The sequence below is a fragment of the Symphalangus syndactylus genome, chromosome 13 (genome assembly GCF_028878055.3).
Source record: "Symphalangus syndactylus isolate Jambi chromosome 13, NHGRI_mSymSyn1-v2.1_pri, whole genome shotgun sequence".
Lineage (NCBI taxonomy): Eukaryota > Metazoa > Chordata > Mammalia > Primates > Hylobatidae > Symphalangus > Symphalangus syndactylus.
This window is the reverse complement of record NC_072435.2, coordinates 42,494,036-42,514,973: the sequence shown is the minus strand read 5'-3', so window position 1 is coordinate 42,514,973 and position 20,938 is coordinate 42,494,036. Positions and strand designations below refer to the sequence as shown.

General features: G+C 52.3%; 1 protein-coding gene across 24 annotated transcripts in view; it reads left to right on the top strand.

Annotated features, from left to right (window-relative positions):
- The window catches only part of EPS15L1 (epidermal growth factor receptor pathway substrate 15 like 1), a 116,487-nt gene that overhangs the window by 84,614 nt on the left and 10,935 nt on the right, over positions 1 to 20,938 (top strand). For 6 of the 24 annotated variants that reach the window (XM_063616216.1, XM_063616213.1, XM_063616215.1 and 3 more), the window contains 2 exons: positions 1,832 to 1,892; positions 2,847 to 2,929. The exons of 4 other annotated variants lie outside the window; for them this stretch is intronic. In XM_063616216.1, the coding sequence (XP_063472286.1) occupies positions 1,832 to 1,892; positions 2,847 to 2,929 (144 nt within the window). Of the gene's footprint in view, positions 1 to 1,831; positions 1,893 to 2,846; positions 2,930 to 10,151; positions 10,285 to 13,431; positions 13,480 to 20,938 lie in introns of all 24 variants that reach the window. 14 more of the 24 variants (XM_055239149.2, XM_063616217.1, XM_063616205.1 and 11 more) reach the window with 4 other exon arrangements.

Here is a 20,938-nt window from a genome sequence, read left to right as displayed (position 1 = left end):
GTGAGACTCCATCTCAAAACAACAAAACAAATTTGATAAGCTTTCAGCTGTCAGTTCTCCTAATTTGTTTTTTCTGCCCCATTTTCTCTCCCCTCTCTTTCTGGGATTCCAGTTACGTGGATGTGAGACCCTTTGTTATTGTCCCACAGGTTCCTGAGGCTCTATTTATTTATTTTTTTCATTCTTTTTTCTCCTTTTTCTTCAGATTGAGTTATTTCTACTGCTCTGTTTTCAACTTCACTTACTCTTTCTTTTATTCTTGGTTATTTAGCTAACCTAATGAAGTGGGTTTTTTGTTTGAGACAGAGTCTCGCTCTTTCGCCCAGGCTGGAGTGCAGTGGTGTGATCTCAGCTCACTGCAACCTCCACCTCCTGGGTTCAAGCCATTCTCCTGCCTCAGCCTCCTGAGTAGCTGGGATTACAGGCATGCACCACCAAGCCTGGCTTACTTATTTATTTATTTTTGAGATGGACTTTCACTTTTGTTGCCCAGGCTGGAGTACAATGGCCATATCTCGGCTCACTGCAACCTCCGCCTCCTGGGTTCAAGCGATTCTCCTGCCTCGGCCTCCCAAGTAGCTAGGATTACAGGCGTCCACCACCATGCCCGGCTAATTTTTTGTATTTTTAGTAGAAACGGGTTTTACCATATTGGCCAGGCTGGTTTCGAACTCCTGACCTCAGGTGATCCACTTGCCTCGGCCCCCAAAGTGCTGGGATTACAGGCGTGAACTACTGTGCCTCGCCCGCCTGGCTAATTTTTGTATTTTTAGTAGAGATGGAGTTTTGCCATGTTGTCCAGGCTGGTCTTGAACTCCTGACCTTGGGTGATCCACCGACCCCGGTGATGAAGTTTTTATTGTAGATACACTTTTTCAGTTCCGGAACTTTCATTTGTTTCTTTTGTATACTTTCTATTTCTCTTCTAAGGTCACCTGTGTTTTCACTCATTTTAAGTGTATTTTCCTTTTCCTCATTCAGCACAGTTATAATCACCGTTTTACATTGTCCCTGTCTCAGAGTTCCACCATCTGGGTTATTTTGAGATTGGCTACACTGATTGTCTTTTCTGGTGAGAGTTGGTCACATTTTTCCAGTTATTTGTATGTTTAGAAATGTATCTGATACATGGTGAGCGTTCTGTGTAGAGACTGTAGTCTGTTTTCTCCAAAGAGCAGGAATGGATTTGTTTCAGCAGGCAGTTAACTTGGTGCCACTCACTGCAGACACTCACCAGCAGATGGCAGAAGCTCCAATCCCAGCTCAATTCTTGTGGCCTCAGCTACAGGCTGCCTTAAGTCCCCCCAGGCTTGCGTGGGCAGGGGCCAGCCTGAGACTTGGGGGAGAGTGGATCATGAAGTTCAGGGTTTGCATCTCTGCCCCTCCATCCCAATTCCCCTCCCTTTCCCCTGGGAGTGGTTGTCTCTGGGCTCCAACCTCTGGTGTTCAGATTCTACCAGAATCTTAGGCACCTGCACTGTGCCCTCCTGCTGTAGCTGGCGGAATGGAAACTCAACCTCCTGCTGTGTTCTTCTGCCACATTCAAATTCTCCTCCAAAGTCTTCTCCCCGCCTTGTTCACTTCCCAGCCTTCAGGCCACTGCTTTTTGTATTTGTAATTTTGGGGGTATTCCGTCCAGGTTGATAGGTGCTATCTGCAGGAGGGTTGATCTTTTGGGATTTTAGTCTGCCTGGGTTGAGTTTTAATCATTCCACTTTCCCTCTGGCCCAGCACTGGATGTTGTACGTCGACGTCAGGAAGGTCTGGTTGAATGAATGGGTGATGGTACAAACGAACTGCTTTTTACTCTTTCCTCTCTCCTTTCACTCAGCTCGACCCCTTTGAATCCAGTGATCCCTTTTCATCCTCCAGTGTCTCCTCAAAAGGATCAGGTGAGACCCATGGCTTATTTTTCTTCCTGACTATTCCTTGGGCAGTAGCAGAGCTCCCCTGCAGTTAACACTTTCACTCCCAAAGCCAGCGTGGCCTCTGTGTTTGTGTCATCTGTCAGTGGCACCCAGATCCTGGCCTGAGCCCATTAGGCCAAAACAAGCACCCCCTGCTGCTCCCCTTCCTGGGCACGGGCTGGCATCTTTCTGGAAAGGAATTTTGGCAGCAGGAATTCAGTAATAGCACCAGTGATATTAACTACTGTTTACTCACTCCTCCTTATAAATCTTTGGTTTGTATCTTTGGGCTTTCTCCCTAAAAGAAATCCAAAATTTGACCCCAGGTACTGGCCTTTGTTGTGGGTTCTGTGTTTGAAGGAACCTCATCTCACAGTGTAGAACTCGCAGATGCACGCTTGAGCCTTTACGCAATGGGAGCATCTGTGGACACCCCCTTTCTTTTGGGAACAGACCCCGCTTGGTCCTGCAGCTTGCATGGGGCGGGTAGCAGGGTTTGGTATCATAGGCGAGTGTATCCAGTACTCTAGGCAAATCCCTTCCAGGTTAGAGGAGAAAACACAGCAAAAACATCTGTCCAAAGACACCACCCTGCATAAATCGTGTGGGTGGCAGGTCGCCCTGGAGTTGCTCCTCCCCTCCTGACCCATTGAGACCCGGTGGGACCAGGGGCCGTGCCCCTATGGCAACTTGTCACTCTTCTGATGACCGTGAATGATGCTGGCCCTCCCAGAGCGGTCGTCACAGTGAGAAACCGTCTCGCCACGCCAGAGTGGGCAGGGAGGCCTTGCTGAGGGACCTTCCTGCAGACGTGTCTAATGAATAAATGCAGCGTTCCTGAGTCTCCTGGTTCAGGCGCCATCTAGCATTTTCCCTTCACCCCAGAAGGCATGTTCTCTTAAAGACCTGTAACTCTGACTTTGTTGGTGCCGATTGCAGATCCCTTTGGAACCTTAGATCCCTTCGGAAGTGGGTCCTTCAATAGTGCTGAAGGCTTTGCCGACTTCAGCCAGATGTCCAAGGTAAAGCTCCTCCACGGAGCCCCCGCGCCTCTGCTAGTGTCTTTGTGCCTCTTGTCATGGTGTGGGCTGCCAGGCGTAATTGTTCATGTCACGTGTGTATCTCCCCGGCACCTTTCAAACACAAGGTCAGGTCTGGAAAGCATCCATGGCTGTGATCTAATGCACTTCAGTCCCTCGGGGTGAGCCCTGACCCCTCCCAGTGGCATAGGTGCCCTGGCTCCCCTGGCTCCCACTGGTGTCTGACAACCATCAGGTCTCAGATGGTGAAGTCATTGCCGTGGCCGAATAGAAACTTGAGAAGACGTTGGGCACAGGCGTCTCGAGAGGGCCATGGGCAGCAGGCCTGCAGGTGCGAGGCATCCAGGGAAAGTGGGCCAGCGAGAGTTCAGAGTCGCCAATGTGACAGAACTCTCAAGGGGTGTTGAAAAGTGAGGGCCAGGCTCTGTGAATAAATGCAGACAGATCCACAGGTGAGGAGTGAACTGTTGAAGGAGGACAGCAGCGAGGCTGGTTACCAGACTGGACCCGTCTGTGTCCAGCCCTCACCACACGGTGACCTGAATTCACTGTGGCTCTGGTCCTAGACGGCTGTAGGGCTTCTCCAGAGGCTGGCAGTGTGGTTGGAGCTCATCTTTAAGGTAGCATAGAGAATTCAACAGGGAACATCCAGAATGGACAAGTCAAAAAATAACAATAGAAGCCCCTTACGACTGAGATGCCTTCCGGAAGAAACTGCTGGAAAGTTGGAAATGGGGGCCGTGGTGAGTGGGAAGGACGCCAGGGCTGAGGCACCATTGTGCTTCCTTGTGAGTTGTACGTTTCCCTGTTTGAGCGAGGATCGTTTTTCTTTGGCAGGAATGAAGGAAAGCAGGTGAGGTGTGTCGCGTCCCTGACACGCGCATCCACTCTGTCCCTTCTCGGCAGCCCCCAGGCAGGGGCGGATGGGCATCATCCATGCTGTGGGAAGAGGCAGTGGCCACAAGCAGAACACAGCCCCACTCCTGGAGCCCATGGCCCAGGTGGTAAGGGGTGGCCGGTGGGGGGGTCCCCTGGAGCAGCTGGGCCCAGTCCCTGTGGGCGCTGCTATCAGCCTGAAGGTGGTGAGGGAAGGGAGCCCCGGGAGTACCTGGAAGACGCGTGCCCCAGGCATGAGGCCCCCTTGGGCTCCCCACCCCGCCGGCCCCATGCCCAGGTGCCCCAGGTGCCAGTGTGACTGGGCAGCCTCCCTTGGCTGCCCCGTGTTCACTCAGCTGGTGGAGCAGATGAGTCTCTGAGCATCTTGTGGTTGGCAGCGGTCGCAACTTGTGATCACAGAACACAGATTCCGAGAAGCACTTGAGATTCTGTTCAAGTTTTCAAAGACGCGTGTGTGCGTGCCCTGGCGGCGCAGCAGATCCCACTTCTGACCGAGGCAGGGTGTGTGTTTACACAGATGAGCCTGGGCAGAGGGAGCCCAGAGGCCCTGGCATGGCGCCCCCTCCTTCCAGCACACAGAGAAGGCCTCCATCCCTCATATGCCATGCTGTGACACGGTTTGGGACTGGTGGAAGGAGATTTAGTGGCCAGTGCACGGGCTCCTGGGCAGGCGGGAAACCATCTCCCGAAAGCAGAAAACGTTGGCCACACGGTGGCAGCAGTCCCTAAGGCAGGGGTCCTGGTCGTTTCTGGTTGTCGCACGTGGACTCCTCTTCCTTTGGGAGGCTGGATCTGTCTTCCGCCTCTCACTGTGAGCAGAGGGAGGGAGAGCTAGCAGAGCCTGAGCTAGAGCCCGGATCTAATGACCGCCCTCTGCCTGTCCTTGGGCCCTGAAACCAGGGGCTCTTCACACACATGCAGCTGTGATTTCAGAGCCGGTCTCACTTCCTATTGGCGGTGCCGGGCCAGGACAGAGTTGGACAGAGCTGTGGAAAATGGGTCTCCAATACTATCTTGTTTTGATTCCAGCGTTCCATCAGCTGCCTTCATGACACTTGTACAGCCGCATTCTGAGCTCAACCCTGACCTTGCAGCTCTGTTTTTCCTTTTTGGTTACCTATCTGTTTTTCAAGAACAACACTGTGGATATAAATAAAATGCTAAGGGAAATGAAAGTGACAAGAAGGTTTTTTTTTTTTTTTTTTTTTTTTTTTTTTTTTTTTTTAAAAACCATCATCAACTTTTCCCCATCCGAGCAGGGCGGGGAGGCCCTTTTGTTAAGTCCCTGAATTGAAGTACCTTACCTCTGCGTGGCTTTGCAGAGGAGAGTCACAGCCCACAGTCTGATTCTAGAAGTTTCCTTTGGGAGGCTCTTCAGGCCTGCACTCTTAGTTGAGGCCCCACCCTCACCTGAAGAGATTTTTCTAGACAGTATCAAGCCTACGTGACATCAACTCACTTTAAAAACAGATTCCCCAAAGTATGTTTCCAGGGAGCATTTGAGAATAAAAATAAGAGTCCAACTTATTTCACCCTCTCCTGCCCTGAAAAAAAAAAAAAAAAAGCCATCTGTGAAATACTGGGTTAGTCGTCAGCCCATTTTTAGCAACTTCTCAATTGTTTAAAGCTGTGCATTGATATTTAGGGCTGCTGTTTAAAAATTCAGTCTTCTGTTTTGAACCAGTTCTTCAACTGGTGAACTCAAACGTGTTTCTCTTAGAGCTGGTTTTCATAGTAGCTTTTTCTGTCTTCCTTTTATTTTAAGCACACTTTACTCTTGCCGAGCCCAGAGAGCCCCTGACAGCTTTACTGAAACCTTTCTAAAAATAGAGACTTTCCTTGAAGCCGCTGCCCGAGTAGGAAAGAGTTGAGTCCCCAAGGAGGCTTCTTGGGAAATTTGAAGTCATGAAAATTGGGATTCGGAAATGACGCGGGCGTTCTGGCGCTAGGAGTGATCTGATTTACTGCGGAGGCAGTGCCAGGCGTTTATTGAAAGCCTGTCTCCTCGCGAGTTGCCGATTGGCCTCGTGGGTTTAAACACACATGGGAGGCGCCAAGCCGGCTTGGCTCAAGGTGTCCCGGGTCAGCCTGGAGGGTCAGCCGGCTCTGATTTGAGTGTGTCACCAGGTCTTACAACTTTGGACGTCCAGGCTGAGTGTGATTTTATTGCCTGGGTCCTATTGCGCGACGCAGAGAGTAGAAAGGCTCACTGCAGCCACTGGAACCAAGGCCCCACTCCGAGTCTGGAGATGTGGCCCAGAAGCCAGCACACGCCCAGGGAGGACAAGGCCCGGCCGGTCACACCACTTCCCATCTAGACCTGCTTGGCTGCCCATCCCAGGCCGCGGGGGACTCACACGGGCCGTAGGCCCAGGGACATATTCCATGACTGGCAGAAGCACCCACAGACAGGCCAGTGTTCTTTCCCCCATTCTTTCCCAAACAGCCGACCGTAAACGGCCCATTTTAAAGCTAAGCTGCAGGCCAACGCTGCCCCTCATATCTCGGACAGGCCTGGGGACAACTGGGGCAGCAGATGGGGCACTCCCAGATTCCAATCGCAGCTTCGTACTTGGTGTGATCATTGTCGTGTGGTCCATGTGCCAACTTTAGTGCCAGTGAGTGGGCGGATGCCTGTCACATGTCACCTCATTTCCTTCTTGCTGAAGCCCTCCGTGCTCTGTCACTCTTGCCATTTTACAGATGAAGAAACCGAGGCACAGGGTGTTGAATAGGTGGCAGGGTTGGGGTTCCAGCCTGGGCAGGACAGTCTGCCCAGGACGAGGCCCTGGACCCACCACTGGGGTGGCCCTCGGCAGCTGAGGGCAGCATCTGGAGGCCCTAGCCTGGGAGGCAGACGATGTGGCAGCCCTGGATCCGCCGCGGACCTGCTGTGTGATTTGGGCAGGCTGTGCCTCCTTTGTGTGCCTCAGTTTCCTTGTGTGTAAGGCAGAGGTTCTGACAGTGGGACCCCCTGCCAGGTCACTGGGCCTATTGTTAGGTGAGAAGATCAGCACAGAGCAAGTGTCTCCTGCCTGGGCAGCTTCGGAGGGCGGCGTGAAGCCCAGGGAAGGGATCTGGTGGGGTCATCTGTGCAGGAGCCTTTGGGGCCCCTTCCCCTCCCTGGAGGCACCTGCCACTGCCCTCATCGGGGGACCTGGAATGGGTAGGCTGCCTCTTAGAGGGGCCACCTCCCTGTTCTGTCTCTGATGTGGCTCTGACTGGGCCGAGCAGCCTCGACTGTAGGACTACACAAGGTCCAAGGCAGCCGTGTCTCTGTGACAGGACGCAAGCAGCCCAGATCGATGCATCTCTGTAACTAGATGCTAGAGGCCTAGATGACTGCATCTCTATAACTAGCTGCTAGAGACACAGGTGGCCACATCTCTGACTAGACTCCAGAGGCCTAAACGGCCATGTCTGTGCAACTAAATTCTAGAGACCTAGAGAGTCGCATCTGTGTGACTAGATGCCGGAGCCTCAGACGACTGCATCGGTGTGAATGGAAGCTAGAGCCTCAAATAGCTGTGTCACTGTGACTGGATGCTAGAGCCTTAGAGGGCTGCGTCTGTGTGACTAGACCCTGGAACCTTAGATGGCCATGTCAGTGTGACTGGACGCTAGAGCCTTAGATGGCTGCGTCTGTGTGACTAGACCCTGGAACCTTAGATGGCCATGTCAGTGTGACTGGACGCTAGAGCCTTAGATGGCTGCGTCTCTGTGAGTAGACCCTGGAGCCTTAGATGGCCGCGTCTGTGAGACTAGGCACTGGAGCCTTAGACAGCCGCATCTGTGTAACTAGATGCCGGAGCCTTAGACAGCCACATCTCCACATCTGTGTGACTAGACGCTGGAGCCTTAGACGGTTGCATTGGTATGACTAAACGCTGGAGCCTTAGACGGCTGCATTGGTGTGACTAAACGCTGGAGACTTAGATGGCCGTGTCTTTGTGACTAGATGCTGAAGGCCTAGATGGCTGCGTCAGTGTGACTAGACGCTGGAGGCAGAGGCAGCCATACCTCTAGGACTGTCTGCTGGAGGTGGTGGTAGACCTTTTCCCCCACATCTGCAATCTGTTGCATCCAGATTCTCGAGGGAAACCCTGGGAGTGTACCTTTGTGCTCTTGACCTGTTCTCTGTCTCTAGGCCTGCCCTGCTGGGGAGAAAGTTCAAGACCCCTGGCCCCTCCCTCCACCTCTGCCCCACTCTGATCTTTCTCTTCTGTGTTCTTGTAGGAACACATGATCCTTTTTTTTTTTTTTTTGGGATGGAGTTTCGCTCTGTTGCCCAGGAGTGCTGCTGTGGCGGGATCTTGGCTCACTGCAAGCTCCGCCTCCCAGGTTCACGCCATTCTCCTGCCTCAGCCTCCCGAGTAGCTGGGACTACAGGCGCCCACCACTACGACCGGCTAATTTTTTGTATTTTTAGTAGAGATGGGGTTTTTCACTGTGTTAGCTAGGCTGGTCTCCATCTCCTGACCTCGTGATCCACCTGCCTCAGCCTCCCAAAGTGCTGGGATTACAGGCGTGAGCCGCTGCGCCTGGCCAGGAACATGTGATCATTTTACCCCTATTTCTGCCCATTCCTTTTGTTTCCTGTTGCAGTGTTATCTCTTTGTCCTATAATTTCCTAGTTATTTTGCATTTTTGTAACAATGTTTCCTCTGTTAGTAAAAATGTAGTTATTTTCTATTTTATTACAGACTTAATTATTTTCTGTTTTAGTAAGAGTGGTTACTCATCCTTCTTCTGCCCATAGAAAGTGATTTTCTCCCTCCTGGGACACCCCAGCCCCTTCCCTCAGACGCCTGAGATGCGCCGGCCCTTCTGTGGCTGATGGAGACCCTGGCTCCCCTGTGCCTCACTGGTGCTCCAAGTGAGGGACAAGCATCCCCCCGGGTGGCGGCGCTTAGTATCTACTCATCACAGGCCTGGAGGCAGCAGGTGCCGGGGAGAGGACTGTGCTTGCCCTCCAGGTGGGAGAGGTCTGGAAGTGCGTCTCTGCGGCTTAGTGAGCAGTGCAGGCGTGGGTGGCAGGAAGCGGCCCCAGGGAGAGCCCTGGGAGAGCTCTGGGGGACGGCAGTGAGGTCCAGCCAGGCTCTGAGCAAGAAGAGAGGTTCCCGGTGGACGAGGTGGGCCGAGTCCCCCAGCAGGAGACCTGAGTGTGCAGGACTTGGAAACAGGAGGCTGAGTCAGCGGCTGGGGGGTCAGTGGGTTCTGGGGACTAAGGAGGCATCGTGAGGGTAGGGGTGACTTCAGAGGTGAGCCTGAAAAATCGGGCAGCCGGGGCAGCGATGAAGTCCCTGCATGCCTTAATGAGAGCTTGGAGCTTCCCTATAGGAAGTGCCTACCTGCCTAACTACTTGCGAGACGTCGCCACATATCTCCCTCACTGTCTACCACCCACCTGCCTCCCTGTCTCTACCTGCCCATCCATCCATCCACCCACTCGCCATTCATTCGTCCATTAATCCACATATATGTCTATCCATTCATCCAACTACCATTCCATCCATCTACCCACCCACCATCCATTCATCTATCCAATTGTTATAACTATTTCTGACTGTCTCACTCTTTAAGCTGGAGGATGTGGTCCCGTTTGAGTTTGAGACAGCAGGTGTGGGGTGGAGGATGTGGATGGGTGTGATGGAGGCTGGCCGAGGGTCCGGGCCAGAGGTGGTCAGAGCCCAATGGAGGCGGCATGGGCATGCTGACCAGTGGGGGTGGGCTGGGCACGTGAGGGTGCGCTCCCACCTGAGGTGCTGCATGTGCAGCCCAGAGGCATGGAGGAGGAAAGTCTGGTGCCAGCTGACCCAGCACCTGGAGCTGCCCATCACTAACTGAAGGCAGTGACCACACCAGCCAGCTCAGTGAGGAGGTGGCACACCAGGGCATGCGCCAAGCACCACAGCCAGCATAGGGGTGAGGGTGGGGCGTGTCTCTGAAGTGTAAGCAGGAGGCCCAAGGGACCCTGTGTGCCGAGTCCTGGAGTCAGGAAAGACCCAGTGTGCCTCGTGTGGCTGGGGATACCCTTGGTGCTGGAAGCCCGTGGAGGTATGGGACTGCTTTCTGCCACCCTATGTTGGGCAGCTCATCACCCACAGGCCAGAGGGCCCCTGCTGTTGAGGGTGGAGGAAAGCATGGGGCTTGAAAGAGACCCCATGTCCAAGCAGGGCCATGTTGTGCAGTCTAGAGAGTAGGAGGCCTTGCCAGGGCCCTTGGAGCATGAGCGTCTGTTCAGTGGACATCCGTCACCTTTGTTTTAACAACTATTTTTGCCTCTCTTTCGTGTCCTCTCTTACAGCCCCCACCTTCTGGCCCTTTCACCTCCTCCTTGGGAGGGGCAGGATTCTCAGATGACCCCTTTAAAAGTAAACAGGACACTCCTGCTCTGCCTCCGAAGAAACCTGCTCCTCCACGGCCTAAACCGCCCAGCGGTCAGTAAGCTTTCTTCTCTCGCAGCCGCCGGCTGCCGGTGCAGGATGGTGGGGGACCAGGGCCTCCCTGCTCACCAGCCCAGAGTAGCAGCAGATGCTGTGGGACCCTGTGTGGGGAGCAAGAGGGTCCCCCCGGCCCAGCCGCCCAGGTCCATGCAAGTGCCGTGTGTGCGTGGTGTGTGCCTCCTGCCTGCCCGCCCTCGCCCCGTCCTGTGGGCCCCTGGGCTTCTGGCTCTGTATTGGAGTGCACAGAGCCTTGGCCGTAGAGCTCGCCTTGTGGCTGGGGGCGCTTCATGCGGCCTCTGCCTGAACATGTCAGTGCCACCCCGACACCCTGGCTACACGTCAGGAGCCACTCGTGGCCGGCAGCCCTGTGGCCATTCTGGCCTCTTCTCTTCCGTCCTTCTCCCCGTCTGTGCTCAGGGAGGGCCTGTTGGGAGTGAGGGCAGCAGGAGTCACTGCTTGGTCCAGTCCCTCCCCAGCTGCTTCAGGACTGAGTGGAGGGAGCGGGAGATTGTCCTTGGTGGCACCTGATGTGAGGAGGCAGGATGGCTCGGGGCTCCCCTCCGCCCCAGCTCGCCCAGGCATCTCAACGCACGGCTCTGAGGAGGGGGCTTCCTACAGGCCCTACCTCTCTTCCCTGTGGCAGGTGCTGCCAGTGTCTCCTAGCCTTGGCCCTCGAGGGTCCCCTGAGGATTCTGAAGCCCTTTAACTCACATGTGGGATTTCTCTCGTGTGACAGAGTTAGGCCAGCGGCCAGTTAGCCAGACTCTCAAACAGAAAGCTGTTGCTTCAAGTGGCAGAAGGAGTCACTTCAGCTCCCTGATCCACTTATCTACCCGGTCATTGCCTGTTCCATCCGTGCCCCGGTCTGGGATGCCTCCTATTCTCTAACCTCCAGGCAGACTGTTCCCCACGCTGTCCCTGAATTGTGGGCAGCCACAGGAGACCCACATACTCCCAGGATCATGCCTTCTGTTACCTGCCTTCCCTAGACAGGGCGTGCCCCCGAGCCCTTTCCATCAGCTCCAGTGAGGGAAGCGGTGCTCACCCTCCTGCCTGCACTTGCCCCTCCCCTGGAATCTGCCACTGGCCTCACTTTGCAGCCCGTGTGTCATCGCAGGTCCTGGAATGGAACTAGCAGGCTCCACATGCCCCCAGCTCACTAGTTACGAGTGACCCTCGGTCCTGCACCTGGGCCACTTGTCAGTAGAGGTGAACATAGGGGAAGTTATTTTTAGAACACCGCCTCTCTCCTCCTGTCCCCTGGGCTGGCCATGGCCTTCTCTCAGGAGGATGGGGACCCAGCCCGCAGTACCCAGGTTGGCTTTCTTGTGGATGAGTCAGGAGAAAAAGTATGACCAAGTATGGGCTGTGTGGATTTAGAGCAGATTTTCTGTGAACTGTTGAGCCGATACAGATGGGTAAAGAGATCATTTCTGTAAGCCACACATCAAAGACATTTACCATCAAGAGGAGGAAAAACAAAACAACAAAGGGACTCCCTTCCATCTGCAAGAGGCCGCTTGTGCCTTACACAGAGGCAGTGGCTCTTCGGGGATCCTTGTTGGCCTCCTGATGGAACGGCAGTGGGCCTCTTCACTCTGCCTAAAAGATGGGAGCAGAAGCACGCACACACACACACACACACACACACGCATAATCACAATGCATGCACACAGCTGGCATACACGAGTGTGCACATTCCCACGTATGGCCATGTATTTTTATGCATATGTGTGCATGTACACGTGTATGCTCTTGCATGCACATGTGTACCCTGTGTACATACACATCCTCCACGCCTGCAGACGCATGCATGCACCTGTTTGCACGTGAACACACATGCATACAGGTGAGCATGCATTCACATACATACTGCATCACATGAGTATTCTCACATGTGCCTGCATGTATGCATATGCATGCATGCACGCACTCTCCCATGCACCCCACCGTGCATACTCTCCATGCTTATATGCATCTGTGGACATCTGTGCATATTCTGTTGTCAGCACACACATGCATGCATAGAGATGAGCAGCATGCACTCACATACTGCATTGTGCATGCCTGCACACACAAGCTCTCATAGATAACAGCTAGGCATGCACACCCTCCATGCTTATATATGTGCATGCATTCATTGGGACATGCACATATTCACATGTGAACATATACATGCATACAGGTGAGCAGTATACAGATATTGCATCACGCATGCATGCAAACATTCACACACATATGCGTGCATGTGTGCTCATACACACCCAGGCATGCACACTGTGCTTACACACGTGTACACACATTTACACACATGTGCATGTATTCTCATATGGGTGCACACACTTGCCGAGCAGTGCCGTATTTGCTGGGCCCTGAGGAGGAGCCATCCCACTCAACAGCTCATAGGTGCAAAGCTTCATTTTCAGTGTTTCATGGAAACCGCCACCCCCGCCTCCCCACGTACCTAAACCTGGCGCTGGGTCTGCTTTTGAACTTTGCCTCAGTTATCACCTCCCATCGTGTCTCCCTCTGCAAGCCTTCCCACCCCACCTTGGCTTCTGCTCTTAGTGTACTGTGGGCTTCGAAAGCAGAAAAGAATGCTTGTTAAAAGTAGAACGTTTGATAACAGGAGTTTGGGTGACTTCGTTGGGCCTGGCTTCAGGGTTGAGGCTTTTTAGGGAGCTGTTGCACAATTTGAGACCCAGGGGGTCCTGGGCTCCTTTACTCGTGGCACAGGGCACTGCATCTTTGTTCTGCTGTGGTTGATGGTTGCTGTGCCCGTTGGTGCTCTGCAGAAATACATTAACATTGATGGGTCCTTAGGAAGCGCTTGAACAGTTCTTATCTCACTAGGTCCCAGCAAGACCCGTGAGAGAGACAGGCCAGGCCATGCCCATTTCCTGGAAGAGGAAAGGGGGGGGAGGTCATGGGGGCTCCCCAAGGTCACACAGCGAGGTGGCAGCAGAGCCAGGTCTACACCCAGTGACCTGCCTCCTGCCCCAAGACAGGAGTAATGAGAACCAAGCCATGAGCTTCAGAACATTCTCTAAAACAGCCAATGCATGCGCAGCATTTTCAGTCCAGAGCAACTGCAGATCTGTGTGGAGGGCTAAATATTTCTCATTTGATTCTTTTACCCAGAAGCAATGGCTGAACAGGAAAATTCTGCATTGTACACGCTGCTGGGTGGTAGGTACAGACCGTGTGGTGGTTGCCATTTGAGCTTGCAGCATTATTTGTGCTGTGATTCCGTACTAACTTCTAACAATCCAAACACTGCAGTTGACCCAGTGGTTGACCTTTTGATGAGTCACATGTTGGGGAGAAGTGTTTGGCTCTTTGGGGGATTGCAAAGAAAGATGCTCGCCCTACCCTGGCTCTCTGGTCAAGGGAATCAGAGCCTGGCTCTGTACAATTCCCTTCCCGGTTCCACACGGCACAGACCCACGTGCAGCCCAGGAGGCCTCTGGTTATGGGCAAGAGCGGTCAGCTGTGTGTGGTCTGTAGCCCCCATCCCCACCCTGCGGCACAGGGACTGGGATGCAGGCTTCTGCCATATGGGCACCTTTTCCAGGAAAGACAGGCTGGGCAGCTGAGGTGGCTGCACACATTCTGGGAGTCATTAATTGGGCCCCTTTCTCCCTGTGAGGTCACAGTTTAGTGGAAATCTTTTCCGTTAAAAAAAGTCAGCATGCAGGGAGTTGAACTTCAAAGAGGGCTCCAGTGTCCTCTGTGGGTCATCGCTCATACAGAACCAAATGTGAGTTTGGGTCTGAGTCATGTGTGGCTTTGGTGCCGTCTCTTGTGTTCTAGAGGCTGCAGTTTTCAAATTCCATGGGAGCTGCTTGTTTTATTTTGTTTAAAGCTCAATTGAGGTGAAATTGACATTTGGTGTGGCCGGCATGCAGTGTGGGTGCACGGGCAGACAGGTGTTGACCCGGACAGTCACAGGTGGACTCCTCCACCTGGGAACCTGCAGAGGTTCCTCGAGGGAGAGTTCCGGTCACAGCGTACACCTGAGTAGTCCACAGTTGGCCATCTGCCCTCAAGGCCACATGCTCAGTTCTGTCTCGATCTAAGCCAGAAAGTGCACTCTGGGGGACCACCAAGGGCCATCCCCTGGGGCATGCATGGAGCTTTGGTGTGGGCACTAAGTTCTTCTTGCCTGGAGGTCTTTTCTAGAAAGGTGTATCAAGGTATTAAATAACCAGCAGGTGTCTGTTTTGGGCAGAAGAAACTGGTTTCTTTCAGGCAGATGCAGCACAGACCCGGCAGGCCGCCGAAACCTGTCAGTTAGAGTTAGGTTAAAGTTAGCCGTGGCACACACCTCCCCCAGGTAAACAATGGTATATTTTCTGCAACGGACCGGAGATCAAGATCAGTCAGAGCTCACCGCTGAAGAGTTTCTAGGTAAAAGTTGTTGATTTGCAAAGAGAGAAACAGATTTTTTTTTTTTTTAAGTGCAGGAAACGGCTGTGTGGGTGTCAGTGATTGGGCCTCAGCCCCGCTGCGATAGTGGGATCCTGCGACCGGCCCCACCCTTGCCACTTCCTGCCAGCGCGGCCCTGCGTTGCGGTTTCTGCCTGCAGCGCCTGGTGACACCAGCCAGCGCACTTCCACCGCTAACCAGCCAGTCACCTTTAACCTCTCCCCAATTTAATGATTATTTTATTACTGCTAATGACCTTTTCACCTCCTAAACAAAGCTGCATAGGTGATGGTGATGAGCATGTCTTTTCGCCCCCTCCCCACAGTTGCACTAACGAACAGCTTTTACCTAAGTGACATGAGATCCAGTTTAACCAGCAGCTGTCCTGTTTGATTCGAGCAGCTCTCTCACCAAAAGAAGACAAAAGTCATTCTTCCCCTTGCAAACAAGCCCCTCCCGTACCTGTGGGTGGCATCCACCCAGGGTGGCCATGGGTTCTTGACCTCCCTGCTGGGGGTGCCACACAGGATGCAGCCACCGAGGAAGCCCTGAGGTCCTAAGTGCCGCCAGTTCTGCCGCTTCTCTGAAATGCCAGGCCAACATCAAAACCAGGGCTCAGTGACCTCTCCCCGTCATGTGCCCATGTGGGTTCCAAAACCTTTTGTTGATTGCACAAGATCCACTTTAAAAATGGCATCTCCATTTGAACCCTGCGGTTAGCACCTCAGCCTTGAACTTAACTACTTTAATTCCGTTCCCACGATGATCTCAGAGAGATAATCCGGTGGGTACATGTGAAATTCTACAATGGGACAAGTGGTTCCACCATCTTGAGGGGCCTGGAAAATTCTGGCACTTGCCTGCCAGCCAGGATGGGGAGGGGGTCCCAAGGAGCCTGAAATGGCCAACCAGGTGGAGTCCCTCTTTCTTGCCCACACCCCCATCCCCCAGCACTGCTGTGGTCAAGGAAGCTTCGGAGCTTCCGTCTGAGCCCTCTGGAAGGTCTGTCCTAGGGCTGGGTGGGACCCGCTGATGGTGCCAAGGAGCGGTCCCACTCTGAGAGGGAAGAATGTCAGCCTTGTATGTTTAAACTGACTGCAGGCAGAATGCCGTTTGGAGCACTTTCTGTTCTGTAAAGACCACTGAGTTTGAAAATAGAAGCATTTGCCTTCCTGGGCACACTGTACCCAGAGACGGATCCAGCGAGTGTCATGTGACTGGATTATCATCTGGCGTTCAGTGGGGTGCAAATGCTGGGGCCTGGGTGACTGCAGGGTGGGGTGCAGGCCCAGAGTGGCTGGGCTCCCACCCCAGCATCTGAGTATAGGTGTGAACAGATGGGAGCCATCACCCTGGGGACATCGGGTGTACCTGCCTCCAGGACACCTCAACCCCTTGCTTGGCAGAGGCTCCACCTGAGGGAGGTGAGGGCCAGGGCAGACGCCTCAGAAGGGGGCTCCGGCTGCGGCTCTGGGCACCGCCTCCCTGCTTTACTGTTGGGGTGAATATGGCCCCTCATCTTTCATCTCTCCCATTCAAAGCCCTGAGTCAGCGCCCCTTGCCTGCCACTGCTAACTGCAAAATATTACATGCACTCGGGCAACGGAGAATCTGGCCATAAAGACAGCAAAAGTGTCCCCCACCATGGGAGCTCCTGGTGGGCTCTGCGCCTCACTTCCTTCCCTCCCAGGAGCTCTTTTGGGTCCTTTCACGCACGACCCCTAACCAGCTCTCAGACTCGCTGCACGGCGTTCTCAGGGATCTTGTTACATGTGGGCAAGGCGCCTCCCTACCCTTTGCAGAGGTGGCATCTGCGACATTGGCACTCTCCGTAAGGAGGAACAAAACTGGGCCCCCTTGCTCCGTCAGGGCTCCCCGCGCCTGGCTCATGTATAGATAGCATCTCTCCCTGGAAATCCCCCCAGAGGATGGGGCTGACACCCAGGGGTGTTCACGCAGGGTATGTCAAAGGTGCCCGCCAGAGAACAAATGCAATTTTTCAAAGCAGCCAGAATTGTGACACCTGCCAGTCTGTATTATTTTTGTCATGAAGACTGGCTTGTGATTTGTAAATTCATTTCCAAATCACGTACCCCACCCTACACACACACACACACACACACACACACACACACCCCTTTTTTTCTTCCAGGGCTGGTGCAGCCCTTGCCTGGCAGGTTTTATGTAAATGTCATAGGAGCCTTTTGTGGTAACCTCTAGAAAATTGTTATTTCTCACTTCAAATGATATTTGCCTTTTGAGGACCCCAAAGCACGGCACCTTTTCCACCCTTTCTTCTTCTTTTAGTGGCAAGATGAGGCCGCAGCCATCGGGTTCAACAGCCCCCTGCCCACCTCACACACCTCACAGTGCAGGAAAACACACTGGGCAGCAGTGGCTCATAGTAAATATTTGTTCAGCTTTTCTCAACAGTTCAGAACCAAACCTCATCCTGTTCCCTTCAATGCATGAAGCAGATTTTCTCAAAATTCGGTAAATATTTTTAGTGGAAAATCTCAACACTGCGATCGCAGGGACCTCAGATTCTTATCTCCCAGGGCTGTGCTGCTTGCTTTGATCTAAGGCAGAGTGCGCGCGGGGCTGGTGCCTGCAGGACTCCCAGCCTGCAGGTCCCTTACGTGGTCCTGTGTGTCATATTGTAAAAAACGAACTCCCCTCACGTGTCTTAGATGGGAGCCAGAGGAAGACGTTGACTTGTGTTGGGGAAAAGCACTCTTTTTCAAGACAAGTCCCTGAGCAGTGATGAATTTTAGAACCTATACTGTTTTCTTTCTCCCCTCTCCCCACAGCTAAGCTTTTTTTCTGGCAGGATGGGGAGGGAGGAATAAGACATGTCAGTGGCCTTGGATGAGCTCTGCTGGAGTGGTGCCCCACCCAGGCCACTGCTCTCCTATGTAGTGTGACTCTCAGAAGCCTGGCAGTTGTATGGGCATCTGTGTTGTGTGGGATGAATGACAGTTGTGGTTGTGTGGGATCACCTATTGTGTAGGGTGAATGACAGTTGCGTAGGTGTCTGTGTTGTGTAGGGTGAATGATGGTTTTGTGGGATCACCTGTTGTGTAGGGTGAATGACAGTTAGGTGGGTGTCTGTGTTGTGTAGGGTGAATGATGGTTTTGTGGGATCACCTGTTGTGTAGGGTGAAAGACAGTTAGGTGGGTGTCTGTGTTGTGTAGGGTGAATGATGGTTGTGTGGGTACCACCTGTTGTGTGGAATGAATAACAGTCGTGTGGGTGTGCATGTTGTGCAGGATGAACGAGAGATGTGTGGGATCACCTGTTGTGTAGGGTGAATGACAGTTGTGTGGGTGTCTGTTCTGTAGGATGAATGGCAATTGTGTGGGCATCCTCTGTTGTGTAGGATGAATGAGAGTTGTGAGTGTCCATATTGTGCAGGATGAATGACAGTTGTGTGGCCATCTCCTGTCATGTAGGATCAATGATGCTTGTGTGTGTGTGTCTCCTGTTGTGTAGGATCAATGATGATTGTGTGTGTGTGTCCACTGTTGTGTAGGATCAATGATGCTTGTGTGTGTCCCGTTGTGTAAGATCAATGATGGTTGTGTGTATGTGTCCACTGCTGTGTAGGATGAGTGACAGTTGTGTGATCGTTCTGTGTTGTATAGGATAATAGCGAAGGTGGGCAGCTTCCCTGACCACAAACCCTTGTTTTGTATTTTTTTGTTTTCTTTTTGTTTTTGTATTTATCTCTCATCTACAGAACTGCATTTTCCAAGTACAGCACTGAACTGAACTGTATAAATAGAACCTAGCCAGTGTCAAACTGTATAAATAGAACCTAGGCAGGATCAAACACACACACACACACACACACACACACACACACACACTCTCTCTCTCTCTCTCTCTCTCATGTTTATTTCTAATATTTTTATTAATCAGATTGATTGAGACCCTACCTTACCCGAACCTTTTATTCTCCTCCTAAGCAAAAAATTTAAACCAAGAGAGTTTCCTTTCCGATGTTTTTATAGCATTCACCGTTTTTAGGGTTTGCAATTGTATATTTCTATTCAATTTTTTGTTTGTTTGTTTGTTTTTTGTTTTTTGGGTTCTTTTTTTTTTTTGCACCCAGCTCTTGAGGATGCTTTTAAGCGGAGGGCTTCTGCAAAGCAAGATAGAAAAGTCAGAACCTTGAAAAACTTTGCTGACCAAGAACGCTGGTGCAGCAGAGCCAGTCCCATCACAGCCCCGATTCCGGGTGCTAGGGGCGTGCGCAGCCTCAAGAAGAAGCTTGAGAAATAGGAGAATTAAAGATACTTCTATCAGGGTGGAGCCGGCCACCAAGTTTTTTTTTTTTTTTTTAACAGTACACACTGTGGTAAACCATTTGGTTCATATTGTTTTTGCTAAAGTCAGTCCTGTGTGTGGTTTCGGTACACCGCTTGGGTAACTGTTGAAACTGCTGTGGTTTGAAAATAAGTTCTATTTTGCCTTTTCTTCAATCTTGTATCCCTTGCCCCCTGTTAATGAAGTCTCCCTGCGGTAGGCAGTCAGCACACCCGAGAGGGTCTTTAACTTCATTTGTCTTTATTCACTGCCGTCTGCTGTGGTCCCCGGTAGTTCCCGCTGCAAATATCTAGGATCGATGGTATCCAACCAGGTGCCAGGATGATACCTGGCACCTGGTTTAATGCCATCATTCCCAGATGTTTCTATACCAACTTTTTTGGGTTTTGTTTTCATGATTTCCATCCCCTTTTCTGAAATGCGCATCAGTAAAGCTCTCTCCTTACTCATGTTTTCTGGAGCCATGAAAAAGTATAAAACCCTGGCGTGGGTGCCCGTGGCAGCTTTTGCTTCAGGGCCTGGAGGCAGATTAAAGTTACTTTGTCACGTTTGAGATAAGCTATACCTCACAAAATCGGAAAAAACGATTAAGGAGTTAGCAGAAGTGGTTACATAAAAGCAGGAACTAGACCTAGAAGGTTTGAAAAATACAGCCGCTAAAAATAAATCGCTGAGCAAAAGTGGGAAGTTTGGGCCGAGGGCAGTGGCCCTGCTGTGATGCTGGGGGCTTTCTTTGCTCAAAGCCTCCGGTCATCAGCAAGGTCGAGAGCTGGACCGGGCGCTCGGCTGACCTCGCACGTGTCAGGTCCAAAATCGCCTCTCTTGCCAAAGCACAAACACTAACAACTGAGAAAAAAACCGTTGTTGTTGTTGTTGATTTTCCTTCTGAAAACAAGAGGCCAGCAGTTGATGTGCCCTGGTTTCATGTTACCGTAGTCATGATTTCTAAATAACAACGGTTTCGGCAACAGAGCAAAACCAGGCACAGGCAGTTCTTGGTGTGAACGAAGCTTTTCATCTCTCCAAACATCTCTTTGCGCATCAGAAACCTCAGCTTGAAATGGTAGCAGGCAGAATTCTTAACCACTCCTCCCAAAAACCAATTTCTTTTTTTTAAACCCCCCAAACCAAGGGAGGAAGATCTTCATTGAAAAGAAGAAGAAAAGCAGCTCAAAAATGACTGCTTTATTTGAACCTTCTGTACTGTGGCGGTCGCTCTTGGGGGCCCGGCTGGGGCGTCCTCCTTTTACACCGCCCTCCACATACTTGCAGATCTGCCTCAGGTGATCATTCCCTGCAGGAATGGCTTCCAGAAATCAAGCAATGTCCACTCTGGACTTGCTGCCCGTCCCAGGGGGCTACACCGTGTCCTGGGACTTTGAGCTTCTCCCCTGGAAACACTTACTGTTTCCTCTGCTAGAATCTTGCCATTTGATCCATATCACATAGGTATTCGAGGAAAAATCAAACACCCAAGCATGTACAGTAACATTGCTGTTTCCTGCAAACCAGAAAGGGCAGATGCCTTTATTCCCTTCTCGCTCCCCAGGGTGTTGCTCCAAAGGGCCCCAGGTCCCTGGAGACCCATGGAATCTGTAACAGGCAGCTGTAACAGCCCCCAGCCCGGGAGCTGCGGGCTGGGCCAGATCACCCTGCTCTCTGCAGCCCCCGGGGAGGTCGGGGGTAGGAGGAGGCCACAGTAGAGCTGAAGGTGGGAGGGGCATCTGGGGATAGAGAAAAGGAGACACCTAGAAAGCTCGGGTGTGGGGACTTCCCTGAGAGGGCAGGCGTTGTTGGAAGGAGAGGGGCCACATTCCTATCCTGATTCACCAGGACCTCCTGAAGCCCACTGTGTGCCGAGCCCTGGGCTGGAGGGCACCAGGGACATG